Below are 23,122 nucleotides of genomic sequence, written 5' to 3' on the forward strand. Positions count from 1 at the left end.
CCTTAATTTATTGTGCTCCGGGGAATTCCTGTCCTATTTATCAATCACACAGTGGTGGTTGTGGGAGAAAATCAGTGTCAGATATATTCAGGACATTAATTCCATAGTTTTTTTTTATATTTTACAAAAGATATTCTGCACTCAATCAGAACACTTTCAGTAGTGACAAACACATATAGAATACTGCTATGATATGATGTCAGTATCACATTACATTACGAGCTTTTTATTGTCAACCAAAAGTTTGAGCAGATGATCAGAACAGAATACATTATTATTGTTATTGTAGCTTCGTGTAGTTTTGTTTTTTTGTTTTAAATATTGAGCATACTTACTGATTTTAACCCTGTTGAAGAACACTGCAGCCATATACTCTTCATCGGTCAATTGCGAACTTGCAGACATTGTTTTTGTTTACCAAGTGCATTTTGAGATGCATGCACTTTTGAAAGTCTTTGGAAACACTCTGCAAAATGGCAATCTGTACGTGGTTAAGGGGATGCATAGGACAGTTTGTAGGCTGAAAGCAGTCATTGCATCACATGTAAGCATACTTGCCAAACCCCCCCTAATTGTCAGGGAGACTCCCTGAAATAGTAGCAATCTCCCTGTCTCCCTGAAGAGGCTAGTAATCTCCCTGATTGCATTTCACCCCCGTTATGAAGCTGTTATATATAAAAAACAGAGCTATATACATTCAAATGGGATCATTAGTGTCATTTCCCTGCATTGGTTATAAGGCACAGTGGTCCCTATGACTATATGCATTTTCTGAAAAGTATCAGTGTGTTTTCATTAACAAATAGATCTTACGCTAGTTTATATTTGGATGTAAATCAATTTTATTGCACACTTCTCAGATGTAGCAGTACACGCCCACTTTACCGTTCATAGGTGTTGCTTTCGCAATCTCCCTGAAAAGCTTTTTCAAAAGTAGGCAAGTATGCATCAAAGTCCAAGCTAATACCCTTAGGAACAGGGGCTGGCTGGCAACCTTTAGCCTGGGGGGCAAATGCATGCAGGCGGCCCTGGCAGAGGAGTTGCGTGTAGCCAGGGTGTCCGAAGAACGTGCGTGCTACGGCGCCCCCCCCCCCCTCAAGTGTTCCAGGGTGGAGGCTGGCCATATGGGATTAATGTAAAATAAAGATTAGGGACAGCCCCGTCTTGGTGCCCATATGCAGTGCCCCAAGAGAGGACCCCCTTCTGCAGGCCTCCAGTAGTGATCCCCCCTATGCAGTGCCCCTTATACAGTGCCCCCAGTAGTGGTCCCCCCTGTGCAGTGACCCTTGTGCCCCCAGTGGTAAGCTCCTTATATAGTGCCCCCAGTAGTGGTACCCCTTATGCAGTGCTCCTTATATAGTGCCCCCAGTAGCAGTCCACACCCCATGCAGTGTCCCCAATAGTGGTAACCCTTATGCAGTGCCCCTTAAATAGTGGCCCCAGTTGTAATCTCCCCCCTATGCAGTACCCCCACAGTATTGCCCTTTTTATAGAGCCCCCAGCAGTGGTCCCTCGATGCAGTGCCCCCAGTGGTAGTCCCCTCCCCCCTATGTAGTGCCCCTGGTAGTAGTCCCCTCCCCCCTATGCAGTGCCCCTAGTAGTTGTCCCCTCCCCTTGTAGTGCCCATAGTAGTAGTAGTAGTCCCCCCCCTTGTAGTGCCCCAGTAGTAGTCCACCCTTGGAGTAGTAGTCACCCCCCCTTGTAGTGCCCCCAGTTATAATCCACAGTAGTGGTCCCCCTCTGTAGTGCCCCCCCTGTAGCACCCCCAGTAGTGGTCTCCCTCTTGTAGTGCCTCCAGTAGTAGTCCCTCCCTCTTGTAGTGCCCCTAGTAGTAGTCCCTCCCTCTTGTAGTGCCCCCAGTAGTGGTTCCCCTTTGTAGTGCCCCCAGTAGTAGTCCCTCCCTCTTGTAGTGCACTGTCCTATGAATTGATACTGAATGTATGGAGGTGCTACATATTTCTGAAATATGTTGCTCCTTGAGATACATTGTATAAAAGTTAGGTGCCTTTTCATATTAGAAAACTTGTATTTTAGTTTACAGGCTCTTAAAGGGGTTGGATAAAAAGAATGATAAAGAAACAGTGCCATTGGTTAATACAAAAGATATTAGTAATGTAAATGTGCTTAAAAAAAAAATCAATATCAATAGTAAATGATCAAAACATGAATCAAAGTAAAAGATTGCAAATTTATTAAAGTGTCAATAAAACATAAAAGTTATAATTTTAAAACTGCATATGTTTAAAAACCCAGACAGTTCTGTAAGCACTGGGATGATATAAAGGGATTGTTGGTTATATGGAACTCTGTAATAAAACTGAACACAAAATTGAAATGAATTATTTTAAAATAGTGCTGATATTAGGGAATGTATCTCCATATCTTCTTTAATAGGTTGGACATGGAAATGGCAGCTGAAATATGAGATGCTTTACAAAGAATTAATATTTGTTTGTCAAGGGCAACTTGGAACATGGAAAATGTTCTGCAGATGTACAGCTGCTAAGCAGCCATTATTGTACAAAGTCTTCTTATAAAAAGTTAAGCAGGTGCAATGTAACAGAACACAGTGAAGATATTTTTTTTCTAGGACAGTGGTTCCCAAACTGTGTGCTATGGCACCCTGGGGTGCCTTGGGAAACTTGCAGGGGTGCCTCAGGTTGGTGGTCCAGCACCAAATCAAATTCTTTATGGTCAATGTAATGTAAATATGTGGACAAACAGAAGCACAAACCTGTCCACCACTATATAACTAAACCTGAGGATGACAGGCAGTACAATTTACTTCACTACATTTTTTTCTGAAATTCTCAATAACAAATCTTTGGCTTAGGGGTGCCTTAAAAACAATTCTGATACTCTAGGGTGCAGTGGTCCAAAAAAAGTTTGGGAACCTCTGTTATCAGAAGTTCATGTAGTAAAAATAATAATCAACCTACTTGCACCCCTGGTTCCCCATCTCTTCTATAGTTCTCAATATTTGTATTTTAATTTTTTTTTGTATTATGCATTTTCTTTAACTTAATATGTGTTGATGTGGTGCATTACAATGCAACACAATTGTATAAAACAGAGAATGGTACAGCACTATATGCCAAAATGTCAATAAATAGAAATAAAATATATAATGTAAATAGTACTGCAAATTGCTGCAAATGTATTGTTATAAAACCTGTAGGTGTTCAAATCTTTAAAACTGCTTTTATCTAAGAAAAAGATTTTATCTAAATTAGACAAATAATGGAAAATAAGAATGTAACTCTCGGTCATAAATACTCCATGTTGTTGTTGTTATTATTATCCTTTATATGGCGCCACAAAGGTTCCGCAGCGCCTTACACAGTACATACATGAGCACACAAGAAAAACAGTTGATAGCAATACAAAACAATGCAGGACAACGACATGGTTTATAAACATAGCTGCATAACACAAGCAGCAGGGCCTCAGCAACCAAGTGTTAGGTGCCAATTGGGTAGTTAGGAGTAAATGATACTATAAGTAGGGGGGAGGAGAAGCATGTGAGGGACGAGCTTACATTCTACAGGGGAGGGGCAGACAGACGGGAGTGACACAGATGGGGTAGATGATGGAGGAGCATGGAGCAGTGGATTAGGATACGTGCTGCAGGATGTGTGTGATTAAGATGATCTGATGTTATGTCAAAATTAAGTCCTTCATTCATCTCTCTCTATGACAAAAAATAGATTTTGTTTGTGTTCTTTACATGAGAAAGGTACAAAATAAAGTTGTAGCACTTTAATTTTTGTCTGTTTAGCATCTAAATACATCCAGCTAAATATGCAGCTTTTACGGGACTGTCCTGCCATCCTAATATAGTAGTGAATACTTTAGTCCCAGCTTCTGGGTGCTATGCCATGTTCCTGCGAGTGGGTGCATCTCATATGCTGGACCCACCCACAAATGGGTGCAGCCATGCCCAACATGCTGTGGTCCCACAGGATGTTGCTGTATCGGGCCCAGAATTTCTCTTGGCAGCCCTGGAAGGTGACAGGTAGAACCAGGAGGGCATAGGGCTTAGTGGTGGGGTAACAAGGCCATGGAGGAAGGGAGGTGGTTGAGAGTTGAAGAACAAGAAAGGCTGGGGAAAGAGGCAGAGGGTTGGAAACCAGACTGATGAGAGAAAAAAGGGGAACAACATGTGGAGGAGGCAAGAGGGGAGGATAGGGATGGATAAAGTAGAGGATTATGTGGACACTGAATAAGGGGGGTGTTTGAAGTAAGGGTGTCCATGCTGTGGGTGAGGTAATAGGTAAGATGAAAACTGTACTGGAGGCTGTGTGAAGTAAAGACAGTGTGGATAAAAGTTGTTAAATGTTCAAAAATACAGGTAAAAGAACAGTGCTGCTAATGTATGAGCACAAAAGGTGAAATATAAAGAGAGGTGTGTGAGTAGTGGGTGTAGGAATTCGTTATTAAAATAAAGATTGATTAAAGTGGATAGATTTGATGCAATGGAAAAAGTCAATACAAACAAGATTTTCAGTAGTATGAAGGCAAAAATTACAGTGTACAGAGCCGATCAAGTGTTTTGAACAACAAGATCAATCAACAAGAGCAGCATGAAGATAGGGAGGTACTTGCAATGTCCAAGCAGTGAGTGCAGTAAGGAGTTTCCTGGATATGCATACAGCAATTGGTGGTGAATTAGGTCATTCACATAAGTATGTTGCTTGATGCCATTCAGAAAATGTCCTGGCTTTGAGGATGTTCTCCCTCAGTTTTCCTCCAGCTTATCTCCGACGTAACTTCATCTTAGTTATCAAATTGTAATTACACTCATCTAACACTTTGAATCTAAGGCTGATTATAGCAGCCTATGGCTATATAATCTAACTGATTACTAATAACTAAAGCTACAAACATTTGTCTGTGTGCTCACTGATTGGAACCCCACCCCCTGTACTCAGCACACACTAAATTGGGATGCAATAAAGTCTAAGATAATCAATTTGTAAGAGGGCAGTAGACCATTGCAGATTCAAATTAAATTCCTAACTTCATTTATAGAAATTGCTCATAATATAAAAGTAGTGTCAATTTACCTAAAATAATTTTTCAAAGCTGTGCTTTACAATCAATATAACAGCATCTGATGGGAACAGTAGTGACAACTTATCTGCAATTCAGAGAAAGAGAGGAGTCACATCAGTCTGGCATATGGATCAACAATTTTTCTATAAAATGATGTAGAAACTGCATGTTCTGCATAATTTTATGTATTGTAGCTATGTACTAATAGCACAAAAATCTCAGACAAAGTGCTTATTATCGCTGCAGATCGCAGCCCCCATTATTTTCAACGTACCAAACCCTGGTAGTTTTCTTCAGATGGTGTAAACTGCTTTATACCTATGAAGGCTTGCAAGCAGAAGAGAGATCTTCCGATCTCTCCCCGACAGCCTCCGGATGGTGACGGAATGCTGATACTGCGTGCGTATGCAATGTCTGCTTTCCCCAGAGAAGTCTTTCACTTCTTTGAAAGGCTTCCACATAAAGTCGGAGCTATAACTCGCAGGGAATGCAGTTACCGCAACCACTGTCCCTGTGAGTTCCCCTTTGTACATAGCAGGGATATTTTCATTAAAGGGGCCAAGTGCTTAAGGATGATGTTACATCCCACTGTTTACAATGTCTAATATGGAGCAGACATCCTAGTGATTATTACTAACATCCAACATTGTACTGATACAATGGGCAGGGCCGGCAACAGAAATCTTGGGGCAAGGCACATGGTTGCCTTTGCCCCCTTCCCATTCTAACCCCCCCACACATCCCTACCCCTGAGAGTGCCAGTACATGAAATAACAAGTATAAAATAAAATACAAATACACTTACCTCACACTGTGTCATTGATTATGGTGTTGGCTGCAGCCAATTTTTAGAGGGTGTTTCACTCGCTATTGGCCACAAAGTTTTTCTTATAATTTTTAGTGAAATTCTACACAGCCCCACTTTGTGTCTATGTGTTACATGCCGACATGATCTGGTACACAGCTGGACAGAAGTACTGGAAAACTGAGTCAATAAAGGTTCATATTGGCACGTAATACACAGACACGATGAATGAGGACTCCTCAGTACACAACACCACTGTCAGAAGCAGGATTACCTACTGACTAGCAGTGGTGGCTCCAGATCAAATAGGGGAACCGCACCAACTGCCATCCTCATTGGCTTCCTAGGGTGGTGAACAGCTGGCCTTCACTTTGCGCATGTGTGAACAGCTGGCCTGGATGCTAATGGAGAACACATTCAACACTTGCTATGACTTCCTCATGTTTCTCATAGGCCAACGTATGTGTAAAATTTACTGAAATTACATCAATTACTTTAAAAGTTATAATAAAAATTAAGGGGCCTAGAGTGAGTGAAACACCCTGTATTTTTTGTTGTAGACAGTCTGTCAGCTGTGACTGTCATAATATAACAGCCGGAGACAGTGGACCATGTCTATGAGAATAGTAATCCACAGTGTGACTCAATACTGTGGTCAGTAGTCCAGTGGTCAACAGTCCAGGCAGTTGTGCACCCATCCTCTGTGCCAGCAGTGCAATTCTCTGACAGTAGATGTCCAAGGGGTAATAATGTACTGACACTGCAGCAGGAGTCAGTGGTGGTGGCTGCCATGCATAGACCCTGCTGCTATGCTGCAGCTGCTCCAGGGTTGGGTGGGGAGGGTGTCTGTAGTGCTGCTGTGCAGCAGACGATGTTGCTTGGCCAGGACCAGCCGCGTGCTTGCTCCCCTCCAGGTTTGCACCGCCTAGGTAGCTGTGGCATCAGGGAAGGGAGGCAGCGACAGAGAAGGGCAGACGCAGCTATGCACGTAATGACACTGCTGCCACATCGTCAGTGACTATGGTGCGCACACAGCGGCACATGACGTTTCCTCAAAAGGATGGGTAACCATGGGGTGGTTGTTGCCCTTGATTTTTTGTTTCTTAGTACTGCTCTGTCCCTCCAGCAACAGTGCATTTCCTGATTCAAATTTAGGAGGTTAGTGCCACTGTCCCAAAGTCTTTATTTTTTGGGCCAATCCAGACTCTGGGCCACTCGGGGCCTGGGACAGGCACCCTTTGTACCCTGCTGTCACTGGGCCTGACCATAGGGTAAATATAATAGTCTGCAAGATTCAGTTGATTTAGCTAAGTTGGTTTTGGCTTTTAAAATATTGCCGCTTTAAATCACCAGACTCTTAGGACTGTCTGCAGGCTTTTTCATTTATCCCCATGTAAGAATTGGTGTACATAAACTCAAAAAAAGCATTTGAATAACTACCAGTTCTCCTCTAAACACGAGTTAAGTCAAGAAGAACTAAAGGAAAGATATGCCCACCCAAATAGGAATCATACCAAGAAAAATTGGAGGTCACCTTTAATGTGTTCATCTTTAGTATTGAGCTTACACTTTAATCACTTGTATTGAAGGCTCCTCATTTTTACAATCAGATGGATGCAGTGGATTTCATGAAAATCATACATATTAACAAACACATCTAAGGCGTTATCTTGTGCATGTGTAGTAGAGAAGTCACTGGGAACATGGTGTGGGCGAAAAGCCAGAGTCTACTGTGCTGCCAGAGAGGAGGGGGCCTGGATGGAACCTGCACACGGGCCCTCTTCACTCCGTCCCTAATAAACGCATCAAAAATTCAAAATTGTTCCACAAAAAACTCTTGGATTCTTATTGCAGTGTTTGGGATGTTAGAGATTTCCTGAGTGTGGAAAACACTTACCCCTTAACTAATGCGTTTCAGCAGTCCAAAACAGTCTTTTTCAATGTGTAGTGGGGTAATGTAAATTTCAGACTATTTATACATACATTAAATAAGTAAAACAGCTCACCCTTATTGTCTTCTTCTTCCGCACAGGTAATGAAAGCAGAAAAACATTATGCGTTCCAGTGTTCATAGGAATTGGGAATTACATATATTGGGTATTAATATGCATAGGATATTAGGGATAGTTTGTTCCGCCATCAACTTCCTACTTGTGTACCAAATCAATTGTAATTGTTATCTATAAGAAAAAGTGATAATTAAACAAAAAGTAGTTATATACAGGTTGAGTCTCCATATCCAAATATTCCGAAATACGCAATATTCCAAATACAGAAATTTTTTTGCATGACAGAGATTAGTGAAAACTTTACTTTTTGATGGTTCAATGTACACAAACTTTGTTTGAGCCACAAAATTATTGAATATATTGTATAAATGACCTGCAGGCTGTGTGTATAAGGTGGAGGGGCCCTAGATTGCACACCCTAAGCATAATGTGAGGTGCTACCTGCTGAGACTTGTAGTGCTGCAAGCATAAATAGACAAATGCAAGCGCACACTCTAACCATGCTGAACCTAATAATATAACTGCTAAATAGCATCAAAGAGGATCTTGGCATAATAATGGCCATAATTATGGGCCTGCCCACCGCGTCCATATGACCTCTATGAGGCAGGTCCCTAACACTCCCATGGAACAAATATAGGGCACGGGACCCCCCAGGCCAACCCAGCAGAACCACCCCATGGCATCACACTAGTGTGAGATTTAAAGTGAGGGTTAAAGAATAACAAAAAAAGCCTATGTGTTAAGTCCTACCTAAGTAGGAGGTTATAATAAACAGTGTATAAAGTGCTACATATATAAAAAACAAACTAAAGAAGTGAAAAAGTGTACATTATGATGCCATGAAGCAGTCCAGCCACACCAGCCCAGAGAGCCCCGCACCCCAATACCAATAATAGGTCTTACCCTCAGTGTGCCTCATTAGATGTGCAGTCTTGGAGTGGAAGGACTCCTTGCTAATTAAAAATACCCAGGAACAGGTGAGAGGGGTGCTAATGAAGGTGGGAGGAGTCTCGTCATTCCAGTGTACGTACATACATACACACAGTACAAATACATAGGGGGAGGGGCCCTACATTGCTCACACTAAGCACAATGTGAGGCGCTACCTGCTGAGACTTGTAGTGCTGCAAGCATAAATAGACAAATGCAAGTGCACACTCTAACCATGCTGAACCTAATAATATAACTGCTAAATAGCATCAAAGAGGATCTTGGCATAATAATGGCCATAATTATGGGCCTGCCCACTGCGTCCATATGACCTCTATGAGGCAGGTCCCTAACACTCCCATGGAACAAATATAGGGCACGGGACCCCCCAGGCCAACCCAGCAGAACCACCCCATGGCATCACACTAGTGTGAGATTTAAAGTGAGGGTTAAAGAATAACAAAAAAAGCCTATGTGTTAAGTCCTACCTAAGTAGGAGGTTATAATAAACAGTGTATAAAGTGCTACATATATAAAAAACAAACTAAAGAAGTGAAAAAGTGTACATTATGATGCCATGAAGCAGTCCAGCCACACCAGCCCAGAGAGCCCCGCACCCCAATACCAATAATAGGTCTTACCCTCAGTGTGCCTCATTAGATGTGCAGTCTTGGAGTGGAAGGACTCCTTGCTAATTAAAAATACCCAGGAACAGGTGAGAGGGGTGCTAATGAAGGTGGGAGGAGTCTCGTCATTCCAGTGTACGTACATACATACACACAGTACAAATACATAGGGGGAGGGGCCCTACATTGCTCACACTAAGCACAATGTGAGGCGCTACCTGCTGAGACTTGTAGTGCTGCAAGCATAAATAGACAAATGCAAGTGCACACTCTAACCATGCTGAACCTAATAATATAACTGCTAAATAGCATCAAAGAGGATCTTGGCATAATAATTGCCATAATTATGGGCCTGCCCACCAAGTGTGTGTATAAGGTGTATATAATACATAAATGCATTCTGTGATTTGGGTCCCATTCCAAAGATATTTAATTATTGTATGCAAATATTCCAAAATACAGAATATTCCGATAGTCCCAAACATTTTGGATATAGGAGACTCAACTTGTATTTATAAAAGAAACTGTTATTATTTATTTAAAAAAATATTGAAGCTTGAACTCCTGATTTAGACCCTTAAGGGATAATGGCCCTCATTCAGAGCCACTCGCTAGCGGCAGTACGTTCGTTCCGAGCGATGTTCGCACATCTGCGCATGCGTACGGTTTTTAGTACGCATGCACGAACCAGTCAGTGCGGCTGAAAATCGTTTGTACGCAATATAGCGAGTGCCTGCTATTTTGAGTGACAGAATGAGGCGTATGTGGGTGGTAACAGGGGAAGGTGCTTGAAAACGGGGAGTGGAGATCAGAACGCAGGCGTGCTTATAGGTCAAAACGGGCGTTTTATGGGTGTGCATAATTAATATAGCAGCGTCAATGACCACGTCACTTGGTTTTTTTTAACTTAGAACTGCTCGCAAAATAGCGGTTGAAAAAACCAACCACAAGAATAGCGAGCAGTTCATATCCTGTTCGATGTACTCGATTAATCTAATAAATAGCGGACATGACGTATGGTGCGAGCGGCCAGGGGGCGTTTTTAACAAATAAAAGAGCGTATGTTTTGCTCGCTCGTTCAGACTTAGAGGTGTGAACAGACTGCAATGTGCGAACGGATCATTTGAATAGCCACCCCTTGTTTTTCAACGAACGAACGCAAATAGCGAACGGCTCTGAATGAGGGCCAATGTTTTTAAATTAAAAACCATTGCATTTTTTGTTTGAGACAATATATTTTTCAGAATCTCTATCTTTCCAATTACTTTGTATGTGTTGAAAACACCAAAAACACTTAATACAGTGCTTCGCAGGACAGTTATGTGCTTTAAATGTGAAGGTATTAAGGGAATTTCTAAACTCTTTTTAATATTACATAAATTCACAAAGGGATATAGTTATGCGGCCGCCGGTCTCAATCCCGACAGCGTAATCCCGGCAAGGGATTTAACATAGGTGTTGAAATACCGACGCCTATGTTAATCACGGCGCTGAGGACGCTGGACTGATCGTCGTCCTCTTTCGGGTAAGTATACACTTAGCCCGGGTTAGGTTTAGGGACCCCCGGGCGGATTTAGGGATAGGCACCCCCCGGGGAAGGTTAGGGTTAGGCTAGGGGAATGGGGGTTAGGAGCTAGGGGAGGAGGTTATGGTTATGCGCCCCCCTCCGGGAGGGTTAGGTTTAAAGTGTGGAGAGGGGGGGTTAGGTTTAGGCACCCATGGGGGGGAGGTTAGGGTTAGGTACTATGGGGGGAAGTTAGGGTTAGGCACCCCTAAGGGAGGTTTAGGGATGGGTGGGGAAAGAGTTAGGGATATCTTAAATACTTACCCTGTAGGAATCTTCATTCTTCTGTCTTCCGGCGTCGGTATTACATCCGTCGGGCTTTAGTCCGGCAGTATGTCATACCGATTCCGTTCAGAGCAATGTAGAAAAATACACACACAATCCATGAAGTATATTTACTATATTCTTAGTATTACAGGTAATTATACATTTTATGTTTAGTTATTCACAACAAACTCAATCAATTTGCCTCTGTAGGCTACACATAATCCACATCTGTGGAAGCCTGTTTTTTTTGTTTTGTTTTTTTATATGCTTGGAATTTTCTTTAGATGCTAACCACATACTTAGCATCACCACATGAGATGCGACTGCAGCCAGGAGTACCTGACCAGGTCGCATCCCATAAGTTGCTGCTGCCCCTCTGCATCACCCATTTGTATGGACGAAAACCGTTCTGCACATGGAAATGCAAATGGATGTCCTCCTCCTTCACAGGACTCCTGGGAGTGACATTGCGTTCGGTGACCTCCGAAATCACTCCCAAAATCGCGCCCCAAAATGCCATTCAAATGGCACTCTGGGGCGCATGCACCTAAACCAAAAGTGCAAGGAGGGGAACATAGTTCTCCTCCGACCACAAATATGCTGATCTCTGCGTGTACAGAGATCAGCTGCAGCAGGGGGCTGTGCTCTGCAACAAGGTAAGGGTCGGGGGCTACACCACATGGTGTAATGGGAGGGGTCATCTTTTGGCACTGGGGGGGTAAGGGTAGGCTATGCCCCGCATAGCCTACCCAGGCAGGAAATATTTAAAAAATATACAATAGTATATACAGTGACTGATGGGGAGGTGTGGCACTAATACAGTGGGGGCCTGTGGGCACTGGGGGTGGAGCCTCTGCCACTGGGATCTACTACTAGTAGGGGGGTGAAGGGTATTAATGCTGTGGATCATTGCCACTGGGGTGCTAATTCTACTGGCAGGTGGTAAGTGATATTACAATGTGGGCCTATGGACATGGGAAGGTATATTTTTTTTAAATAAAATATTTCAATATATTTTTTAAAAAATACACTTTAAACTTAATTTCTGGCCTATCCAACGAATATTTTAAGCTATTAAAACAACAAGTAGCACCAGCCCTGGTCGAACTGTTTAATGATCTACTTACCCGACACACATGGTTCCCACATTTTACAGACACAAATACTATATTACTTCCCAAACCGCAAAAGGATCCTACTTCTATGGACTCATACAGACCTATAAGTCTAATGAATACAGACACAAAACTTTTTGCTAAGATTATGGCAAATCGCCTACAATCGATTCTCCCTGATTTATTAACTTCCCACCAGCTGGGGTTTGTGAAGGGCCGACATTCCATTCGAGGGATAAGAGCAGCCATAGCGGCAATCACAGAATCATCAAAAGTACACACAACAAAAGCATATTATTGAGTCTTGACACAATGAAAGCATTTGACTCAGTTCTGTGGCAACACCTCTTTAACATACTCCAAGACAGAGAATTTGGTTCTGTATTCATGGATATGGGGAAATACTTGTACACTACACCATCCACAACATTAATTATTAATGGACAGCGCAGTAGTTCTATAGAGTTACATCGGGAACCAGACAGGATTGTCCCCTTTCTCCTCTTTTATTCAATTTGGCGATAGACCCTTTATTTTCGCATATTGGATGGGTGTGTGGAGTTTAGGGGAATTTGTGTTTGATCCAGGGAAATCAAAATAACGGCATTTGCTGATGATGTACTATTATATTTGGCTGATCCATCTATCTCTCTAAACGCTATTTCCCAGATTCTACACAGATTTGAGAAACTATCAGGATTTGCAGTAAATGTGGAAAAATCAGTGGCACTCTGCTTGGGTTCAGGACCTATACAGCCGCTGACGATGGGAAACACTCTTCTACATCAAACTAAAAATAATTTTAAATATTTAGGGGTATGTTTGCCCCGAAGTATTGGCAATCTTTATTCTTTAAACTATACACAAATTATAAAAAAGATCTCAGAGGAGTTGGAGGGTTGGAGAAACATTTCCCTATCATATTTGGGTAGAATACACTTAATTAAAATGGTGTCTTTTCCAAGACTCCTCTATTATCTTCAAGCTCTCCTCTTATTTTTAACAGTCAAAGATTTACAAAATATTAATAAGGTGTTCAGGTGATTTATTTGGAATGGTAAAAGACCAAAAATAACTATCAATGACTTACTGATCACACTTGAAACTTCCCGTAAACAGTTCCCATCAGCAATGTATGTGGAGATTTTTTTAAATATCTTCCACCGAGTGTATCTACCCCCTAAAAGAAGCTTTAAAATGGGTCGTTCACATTCACATTCTTGTTACCGATGTGGAGAGGAGAACGCAAATTTATTTCATTGTTTCTGGCTTTGTCCATTGGTCAGAATATTATGGCTACAAATAAAAGAGTACGCAGAAACCAGTTTAATAAATTATTTGCCATCAACAGCAGAATGGGCTGTATTAGGCATTCTGCCACCAAATATTAAGATAAGCAAGGGAGGGAGAAGACTACTAATAGCTATAAGTGCAGCAGGCCGCAAAACTATTTTACAAGAATGGATAACATTTACCCCATCCTTATCATTATTCAGATCTAAAATATTTCATTTATTTCGAATGGAATGGGTGGAGGTTATTTTGGAGAAAGAATACAAAACGCAGAGATTCTTCAATATGTGGGAAAGTTACATATCTACATTGTCCATAGATATGAGACGTGAAATACACCAAAGTCTCCATATTACTTCATGGTACTTACTAAGAATGATCGATAATGATCCACCTATCACCTTAGATGCAGATTCTGACTAGGTGGGCCGACGGGGGGAGGGGAGGAGAGAATTATTTTCTTTTATTTAAATTTAATTTGTTATATATTGTTCATACAAATGATAATATATCTGCTGAATATATTTGTAAACAATATTACACTGTTACAATGAAACTTATAAAGTCAACTTAATATATAGAGATATATATTTGTACAATCTTATTATTTTGATTTTTGTCTTTGCATTGTATTTTCTGTATATGGAAAATGTATTATACATGACGCTTCAATAAAAAAATTATATTAAAATAAAAAAAATAAAAATTTCTGACAGGTTTTTGGTGAAAAATAATGTCAGTGAAGTGGTTAAAGCCATTTTTTTTATTTTGTCTATTGGACCCTTAACCTAAAACCGGATCCTTTACCATCACCCAATGTTTTTTTTGTTTGTCTTTTAAATATTCTCTAGTTTTTTGTATTGGCATCTATATTCTGTTATAAAGGCCCAACACATTTATATCCATCAGGGCCATAACAGGGCTTAACAGTGCCCTGTGTCACCCCCGTTGTGCATGATGTCGCGAATAGGGGTCAGGGCCATCATCACCTGCAGCAGTGCCAGGAGCATCTTGAAGACGTTCCGGGCAGCTGTACACTCAACAAGGTTTCTGCCTGTAAGGATGCTACAAACAGCAATGCCACAGCGATATTGATTGGAGGGTGTTGTTCTGGGCATCTTGCTAGCCAGAAGAAAGGGCCATGGGGCAGCGACAAAGCCCTGTGCTCTGTGCAGCAGCACTGGTCGCACACTCCTAGTTACAGCCCTGATATCTATTGCGTTAATTGTTTTATAATTTTTTCTTCACTGGCTCTAATTTTTAAGTCTCTCCACAGTCTATATTCTGTACAAATTTTTATTTGCTCAATTCATACTTGCCAACTGTCCCTTATTGTTGGGGAGACTCCCTGAAATAGTAGCATTATGACACTGTTATATATATATAAAAAACAGAGAAATATGTGTTCAAGTAGGATCATTAATATAATTTCCCTGCATTGGTTATAAGGCACAATGGACCCTTTGGCTACATGCATTATCTGAGAAGTATCAGTGTGTTTTCATCAACAAATAGATCTTACTAACTGCTTTGGGGCTTATTTACATTTGTATGTGAGTCAGTATTATGACACACCACCTATCAGATGTAGCAGCACACGCCCACTTTACCGCCATGCTCATAGGTGTTACTTTCACAATCTCCCTGAAATGCTTTTTCAAAAGTAGGCAAGTATGGCTTAATTAATAACTGCTTTGTAATACCCCTTAGGTCAAAACTGATTATTCATTTCATTTAGGGGTGAGCGGGTTCGGATTTCTGAAATCCGAACCCCCCCGATCCGAGTCCGATCCGAGTCAGGCTCGACTTTTCCCGCCTGACTCGGATCTGAAATCGAGGCAAAACGTCATCATCCCGCCTTCCGAGTCTCGCGGGTTTTGGATCCTATATAAGGTACCCGCGTCGGCGCCATTTTCTCACTCGGCTGTGGACAGTGAAGAGGGAGGGTGGGAGTTAGGGCTGTGTAGTGTAGTGTAGTGTAGTGCTGCTGTTGTCCACTACTTCAAAGTCCATAGGGGCTGGCTGTGTTGTGCTGTGCTGCTGTTGTTAATAGGGGCTGTGTCCACTACTTCAAAGTCCATAGGGGCTGGCTGGACTGTGTTGTGCAGTCAGTTCTCCATAGGGGCTGTGTCCACTCCAAAGTCCTGTGCAGTGTCCCAGTCCTAAAGGGGTGCTGTAGTGTTGTCCAGGGGGTGCTCTGTCCATCAGGGGTGCTCCCCCCAAGTGCTAAAAAAATTATATATTTTCTGTGTTTGTGAATTGTGTGCGCAGTAGCCGCACGTGCATCAACAAAGTAGTGCCAAGCGTGCGCCTGTGTCATAAGTAAAGGGCCGGCTGGCTTGACCGTTAAGGGTGCTGTAACCCCCGAAAGTACACTCCAGTCCAAACCAAAAAAAAAATTATTTTCTGTGTTTGTGAATTGTGTGCGCAGTAGCCGCACGTGCATCAACAAAGTAGTGCCAAGCGTGCGCCTGTGTCATAAGTAAAGGGCCGGCTGGCTTGACCGTTAAGGGTGCTGTAACCCCCGAAAGTACACTCCAGTCCAAACCAAAAAAAAATTATTTTCTGTGTTTGTGAATTGTGTGCACAGTAGCCGCACGTGCATCAACAAAGTAGTGCCAAGCGTGCGCCTGTGTCATAAGTAAAGGGCCGGCTGGCTTGACCGTTAAGGGTGCTGTAACCCCCGAAAGTACACTCCAGTCCAAACCAAAAAAAAAATTATTTTCTGTGTTTAGCCGCACGTATATATCAAATCGATATAACATAAATGGAGGACCAAACTTTCTCCGATAAAAATAAAATAGAGAAAGATCAAGAACCACTTCCTCCTAGTGCTGAAGCTGCTGCCACTAGTCATGACATAGACGATAACATGCCATCAACGTCGTCTGCCAAGGCCGATGCCCAATGTCATAGTAGAGGGCACATACAATCCCAAATGGCAAAGTTCAGGAAAATGACCTTGAAAAAAACATTTAAATCAGCTGAAGAGAAATGTAAACTTGCCAATATGCCATTTACGACACGGAGTGGCAAGGAACGGCTAAGGTCGATCCCTAGTATGTTCATGACTAGTGGTTCAGCTTCACATGACAATGGAAGCCCTCCTCCCACTAAAAAAATCAAGAGTTAAGCTGGCAAAAGCACAGCGAAGAACTGTGCTTTCTAAGAAGATATCACAAATCCCCAAGGAGAGTCCAAGTGTGGTGGTGGTTGCGATGCCTGACCTTCCCAGCACTGGACGGGAAGAGGTGGCTCTTTCCACCATTTGCACGCCCCCTGCAAGTGCTGAAAGGAGCACCCACAGTCCACTTGCTGATATGCAAATTGAAGATGTCACTGTTGAAGTACAACAGGATGAGGATACTGGTGTAGCTGGCGCTGAGGAGGAAGTTGGCGAGGAGGATTCTGATGGTGATGTGGTTTGTTTAAATCAGGCTCCGGGGGAGACAGTTGTTGTCCGTGGGATGAAAAAGCCCATCACGGTCATGCCTGGGCAGAAGACCAAACATTCCACCTCTTTGGTCTGGCAATATTTCTATCCAAATCCGGACAACAACTGTCTTGCCATATGTACCATATGTAAAGGTGAAATAAGTAGGGGTAGGGACGTCAACCACCTAGGAACATCCTCCCTTATACGGCACCTGCAGCGCGTTCATAAAAAGTTACTGTCAAGTTCAGAAACTTTGGCTAAGACCGTAAGCAGTCCAGGGACACCTAAATCCCGTTGTCCTGTTGTATCCAAGCGCCTGCAAACCACACCGTCAACTCCCTCCTCGTCAATTTCCTCCTTAGTCAGGATCGGAAGTAGTCCTGCAGGCCATGTCACTGGCATGACTGACTCTCCTATCCGGGATTCCTCTGGAGGATCCTGCATTGCTACGCCTACTGCTGCCGCTGCTGCTGTTGCTGGGAGTCGTTCATCATCCCAGAGAGGAAGTAGGAACACCACTACTTTTACTAAACAATTGACCCTCCAACAGTCCTTAGCGAGGAGGATGAAGTACGACAGCAGTCACCCTGAAGCAAAACGTATAACTGAGGCCTTGACTGCTATGTTGGTGTTAGACGTGCGTCCGGTATCCGCCAATAGTGCAGTGGGATGTAGACAATTGATGGAGGTAGTGTGTCCCCGGTTCCAAATCCCGTCTAGATTACACTTCACTAGGCAGGCGATACCGAGACTGTACAGAAACGTCAGAAAAAGTTTCCTCAGTGTCCTGAAAAATGCCGTTGTACACAATGTCCACTTAACCACGGACATGTGGACAAGTGGAACAGGGCAGACTAAGGACTATATGACTGTGACAGCCCACTGGGTAGATGTATCACCTTACGCAGCAACAGCAGCAGCGTCACCAGTAGCAGCATCTCAGAAACGCCAGCTCGTTACAAGGCAGGCTACGCTGTGTATCACCGGTTTCAGTAAGAGGCACACCGCCGACAACCTCTTAGAGAAACTGAGGGAAATCATCGCCCAGTGGCTTACCCCACTTAGACTCTCCTGGGGATTTGTGATATCTGACAACGCCACCAATATTGTGCGGGCATTACATCTGGGCAAATTCCAGCACGTCCCATGTTTTGCTCACACAATAAACTTGGTGGTGCAGAATTTTCTGAAAAGCGACAGGGGCGTGCAGGAGATGCTTTGGGTGGCCCGAAAAATTTCTGGCCACTTTCGCCATTCAGCGACTGCGTGCCGAAGACTGGAGCGCCAGCAAACACTCTTGAACCTGCCCCGCCATCACCTGAAGCAAGAGGTTGTGACGTGGTAGAACTCAACCCTCTATATGCTTCAGAGGATGGAGGAGCAGCAAAAGGCCATACAAGCCTATACATCCACCTATGACATAGGCAAAGGAGGGGGTATGCACCTGACTCAAGCGCAGTGGAGAATGATTTCCGTGTTGTGCAAGGTTCTCCAGCCCTTCGAACTTGCCACACGTGAAGTCAGTTCAGACACAGCCAGCTTGAGTCAGGTCATTCCCCTCATCAGGCTTTTGCAGAAGCAGCTGGAGAAAGTGAAGGAGGAGCTAAGACGGAGCGATTCCGCTCGGCATGTGAGACTTGTGGATGAAGCCCTTCATTCGCTTTGCCAGGATTCCAGGGTGGTCAATCTGTTGAAATCAGACCACTACATTTTGGCCACCGTGCTTGATCCTAGGTTTAAAGCCTATGTGGTGTCTCTCTTTCCGGCCGACACAAGCCTGCAGAGGTGCAAAGACCTGCTGGTGAACACACTGTCAGCTGAAGCGGAACGTTACACGTCAACGGCTCCTTCTTCATTTTCTCCCGCAACTGGGGCTGCCAGGAAAAAACTTAGGTATCCTAAGCAACCCGCTGGCGGTGATGCAGGGCAGGCAGGACCAAGTTTGGACATCTGGTCCGGACTGAAGGACCTGGCAACAATTTCTGACATGTCTACTGTCACTGCATATGATACTGTCACCATTGACAGAATGGTGGAGGATTACATCGGTGACAGCATCCAAGTAGGCATGACAGACAGTCCATACCTGTACTGGCAGGAAAAAGAGGCAATTTGGAGGCCCCTGTACAAGCTGGCTCTATTTTACCTGAGTTGCCCCCCCTCCAGTGTGTACTCCGAAAGAGTGTTTAGTGCAGCCGGGAACCTTGTCAGCGAAAGGCGTAGGAGGTTGCTTCCACAGAATGTGGAGAAGATGATGTTCATCAAAATGAATTATCAGCTCTTCCAGGGAGACCAGCCTCCAGAAGGTACAGAGGGACCTGTGGTGGTGGATTCAAGTGGGGACGAGTTAATACTTTGTGAGGATGAGGATGTACACACTGAAGAGGGTGAGGAATCGGTGGATGAGGAGGATGAGGATGACATCTTGCCTCCGTAGAGCCAGTTTGTGCAGGGACACATTAATTGCCAGCTTGTTTTGTGGGGGCCCAAACGAACCAATCATTTCAGCCACAGTTGTGTGGCAGACCCTGGCGCTGAAATGATTGATTTGTTAAAGTGTGCATGTCCTGTTTATACAACATAAGGGTGGGTGGGAGGGCCCAAGGACAATTCCATCTTGCACTTCTTTTTTTTCTTTGCATTATGTACAGTTTGGGGCCTAGTTTTTCTAACTGCCATCCTGTCTGCCACTGCAGTGTCACTCCTAGATGGGTCACGTGTTTGTGCCGCCCACTCGTGTCGCTTAGCATAGTCATCCAGCTACCTCGGTGCAACCTTTTGGACATAAAAACACTATTGTGAGGTGTGAGGTGTTCAGAATAGACTGGAAATGAGTGGAAATTAAGGTTATTGAGGTTAATAATAGCATAGGAGCAGAGAAACCAACAAATTCTGTGATTTTAGCTGTTTTTATGCTTTTTTAAAAAAAAATACAGATCCAAAACACAAAACCCAGAACCCAAAACACGGAAGGGTGGTTTTGGCAAAACCAATCCAGATCCAAAACACGAAGAAAGATCCAGATCCAAAACCAAAACACAAAACACGAAAAGTGGCCGGTGCACACCCCTAATTTCATTGATCTGATCTATTAAATAGTTTCTGATGTGCTTATATGTCCATAATAATCCGGTAAGCTCTTTATTTCAGTTTCTTGATTGATATATTATTTGTTTGTGAGATTATATATATATATATATATATATATATATATATATATATATATGAATTGATATATATATATCTCAATATACATATATATTCAATTCATGTCTGTAGTGTATTTTTATTAAAGGTATAGTTATATCAATAGATTATGCACTAGATGTGCTTTTTTTACTTTTTATGCATTTCATGGGATTCTGTAGAAGAAGCACGTATGGGATGCACTGCATCCATCTGATTGTAAAAACGAGGAGCCCTCAGTACAGTCAATTAAAGTGTAAGCTTAATAACAAAGGGGGACACACTATAGCTCTGCTCCAGTTTTTTTTACTGTCATTCCTATTTGGGTGGGCATACATCTTTCCTGTACTTGTTTAGAGGAGAAAGGGTGCTTATTCTGACACCTCTTTTAGAGTTCTGGATGCCAGTTCTCAGGTGGTGTAAATAACAGACTTGCTATACTACACTATTGCTATTTTTTTTTTTTTTTTTTTTAGTTACATGTCATTCTACTTGGAGAAATATTGGAATTCTACAGGAAAACAATGATCTGGGTCATTCCAGGTAACTCACATTACAAAGTGACATAGCATTTCCCGTATTCCGTTTTTGAAATCATGACCTGTCTTTTTATTTTTTTAGTAAATACAATTAATTTAACATAAATTCCTTTTTCAGTTGATAGCCATGCACCTACCTTGCTATGTCACTTTGTAACGTGAGTTGCCATGGAATGGCCCATCTGGTTTGAATTTTGTATCTTTGTGTAAAACAATCAGTGTGTGCCTTTGTGATTCTCTCCTGTACATGCAAGCTTCCTTTTATAGTATTTTTTGGTCATACTTTGATCTTTGTGGCTTGGGTAGTGCATTTTTATTCCTTACCTAAAAATATTGTAGTGAAGCTGTTAATGTTATCCTTGTCATTATAATGGTGAGCCAGCCATATTAAAAGCCAGCGTTTAAATATATTCAACATTACATTTAACATGAACTTCATGTGCTATTTTAGTTTGTTACTCGTTATATTAATGTTTATTATTAAACATGGAACTTGCGGTGTAATTTCCCCCGGATCAGCTCATGTGGTTGCTGTGGGGCTGGGCCTACTGGTGGAGTTTGGCCTAGATAAGTGTCCATCCACTTTGGGGACCCCATTCAGCATGTGCAGTGGAGCCCTGTAATTTCCCTGTCCAGCTTCTGCTCATGTGCCTTCCTCACGTGCAGTATGTAGATAAAATGGTTTAAAGCTGGGATTTGAGGAAAAAACGCAACATTGTTTTAGTATTTCCATGTCAGACAAAAGATTTTTTACCTGCTGACGACCATTTTTATTTGTTGAAATATGTGCTCAACATTTTTTAATGTAATACTCTCTTTTCAGAAACATAGTGGGAATTTGAAAACCTTAAAGCCAGTGAAGCTTGATGGGGAGGTAAGCGTTTGACCATTTTTCTGTTCTCACCAAATTTATATAGCAAGTTTTCATAAACAGAATTTGTAGCCCAATGTAGATGGTATAGTCTCCATTTTTTTGTGTGTTTGTTTTTGTTCTTTATTGTGTATGTTTGACAGGCAGCGTTTATTTGACTGACGAGTGCTGTGACTCATTTTTTGTCCATTCAGCAGATTTGAGACACACGCGTGCGCACGCACGCACGCACGCACACATTGTTTTGTTTGTTTGCAATCTTTAATCAAGTACCGAACATACAGACAAGATTTTAAAGTGTCATAGCAACAGCAAAACAATGGTGCATAGAAATTGCCATCAAAAGCTACAATGTAGGTGCCAGATGTATCCAGTGAATATAATCAAACATAAAGCTGGTCAGTATACACACAAGGGGGGTATGTGAATGGAATCTCCACTGAAGTTGTGAGCAGAAACATCATTTAGTGTTTGGAGATCAACAGAGCATTAAGAGAAAATATGTTGGGCAACATTCAGAGTAACTATTCTGTCCCTAAGGTGAGTTATAATGCCACAAAGCATAGTCCAGCCATTTATACCAAATTGCACAATTCTCATGGCTCCTGTTGACTGATGAGATCATCAATACTTATATGAAAGTCTAATCTAGCATAGTATTCGGACATAGTAGGGGGATGAATAGATCTCCAGTGGACCTGTCACAACTTTTGCTGCACTAAGAAGATCCTTCAGCAAGGGCCTCTTGAATTCAGCTTGCAGTTCAAGTGAAAGGTTTACTGCCAGAAGCTGGGACTATTGAGTAGCTCTTGCTGCAAAATAAGCTTGGAAGTGGTAATTACATTATCCCAAAAAGGGTGAAGTTTTATATATTCTCACCAGACACAGATGTGTCCTCATACACTATTTCTGCAGTCATGCTAAACAGCCCCACTTGGCGTGCCATGTCCTGCGCGACTCTGCTAGCGAGCATCTTTTTCTCATCTTTTTCACCTGAAAATGCATCTTAGTTGCAATGTGATGTGACTGAGATTCACCTTGATACTGCACTGATTAATTTGATATGAAACATATGTATATCTGTATGTGTCTTAATCTGTATAAAAAGTGCTATGATGCAGCGGACGTGGCTTTTTTCCACGCCAAGTTCCATTGTGATTCATATACAGTTTGTCACACACAGATATACTGTACACATGACGTATATAAAATTAATCAGTGCAGTTTTGTGGTGCGTCACATTTTTGGGCAAAAAAGATGCTCGACTTAACAGTAATCATATCAGCTGCAGGCATATAATAAGACAAGAGATTCAATTAAACGAAGAGGAACCATACAACAAAGCAATAGGTTGTTACCATCAACACAGGTCCAAGCTAATATCCAGAAAGTAATCAAGCAGAGGTACTTCAAAAGGGTAGGT

At 42.4% G+C, this 23,122-nt stretch overlaps 1 protein-coding gene across 2 annotated transcripts in view; it reads left to right on the forward strand.

Annotated features, from left to right (window-relative positions):
- Positions 1 to 23,122, forward strand: part of CTNNAL1 (catenin alpha like 1) — a 333,934-nt gene that overhangs the window by 274,073 nt on the left and 36,739 nt on the right. For both annotated transcript variants that reach the window (XM_088476289.1, XM_088476290.1), the window contains exon 13: positions 21,652 to 21,702. In XM_088476289.1, coding sequence (XP_088332415.1) covers positions 21,652 to 21,702 — 51 coding nt within the window. The remainder of the gene's footprint in view (positions 1 to 21,651; positions 21,703 to 23,122) is intronic.

This window comes from Taudactylus pleione, unplaced genomic scaffold (genome assembly GCF_031769625.1).
Source record: "Taudactylus pleione unplaced genomic scaffold, aTauple2 ptg000186l, whole genome shotgun sequence".
NCBI classification, from domain to species: domain Eukaryota; kingdom Metazoa; phylum Chordata; class Amphibia; order Anura; family Myobatrachidae; genus Taudactylus; species Taudactylus pleione.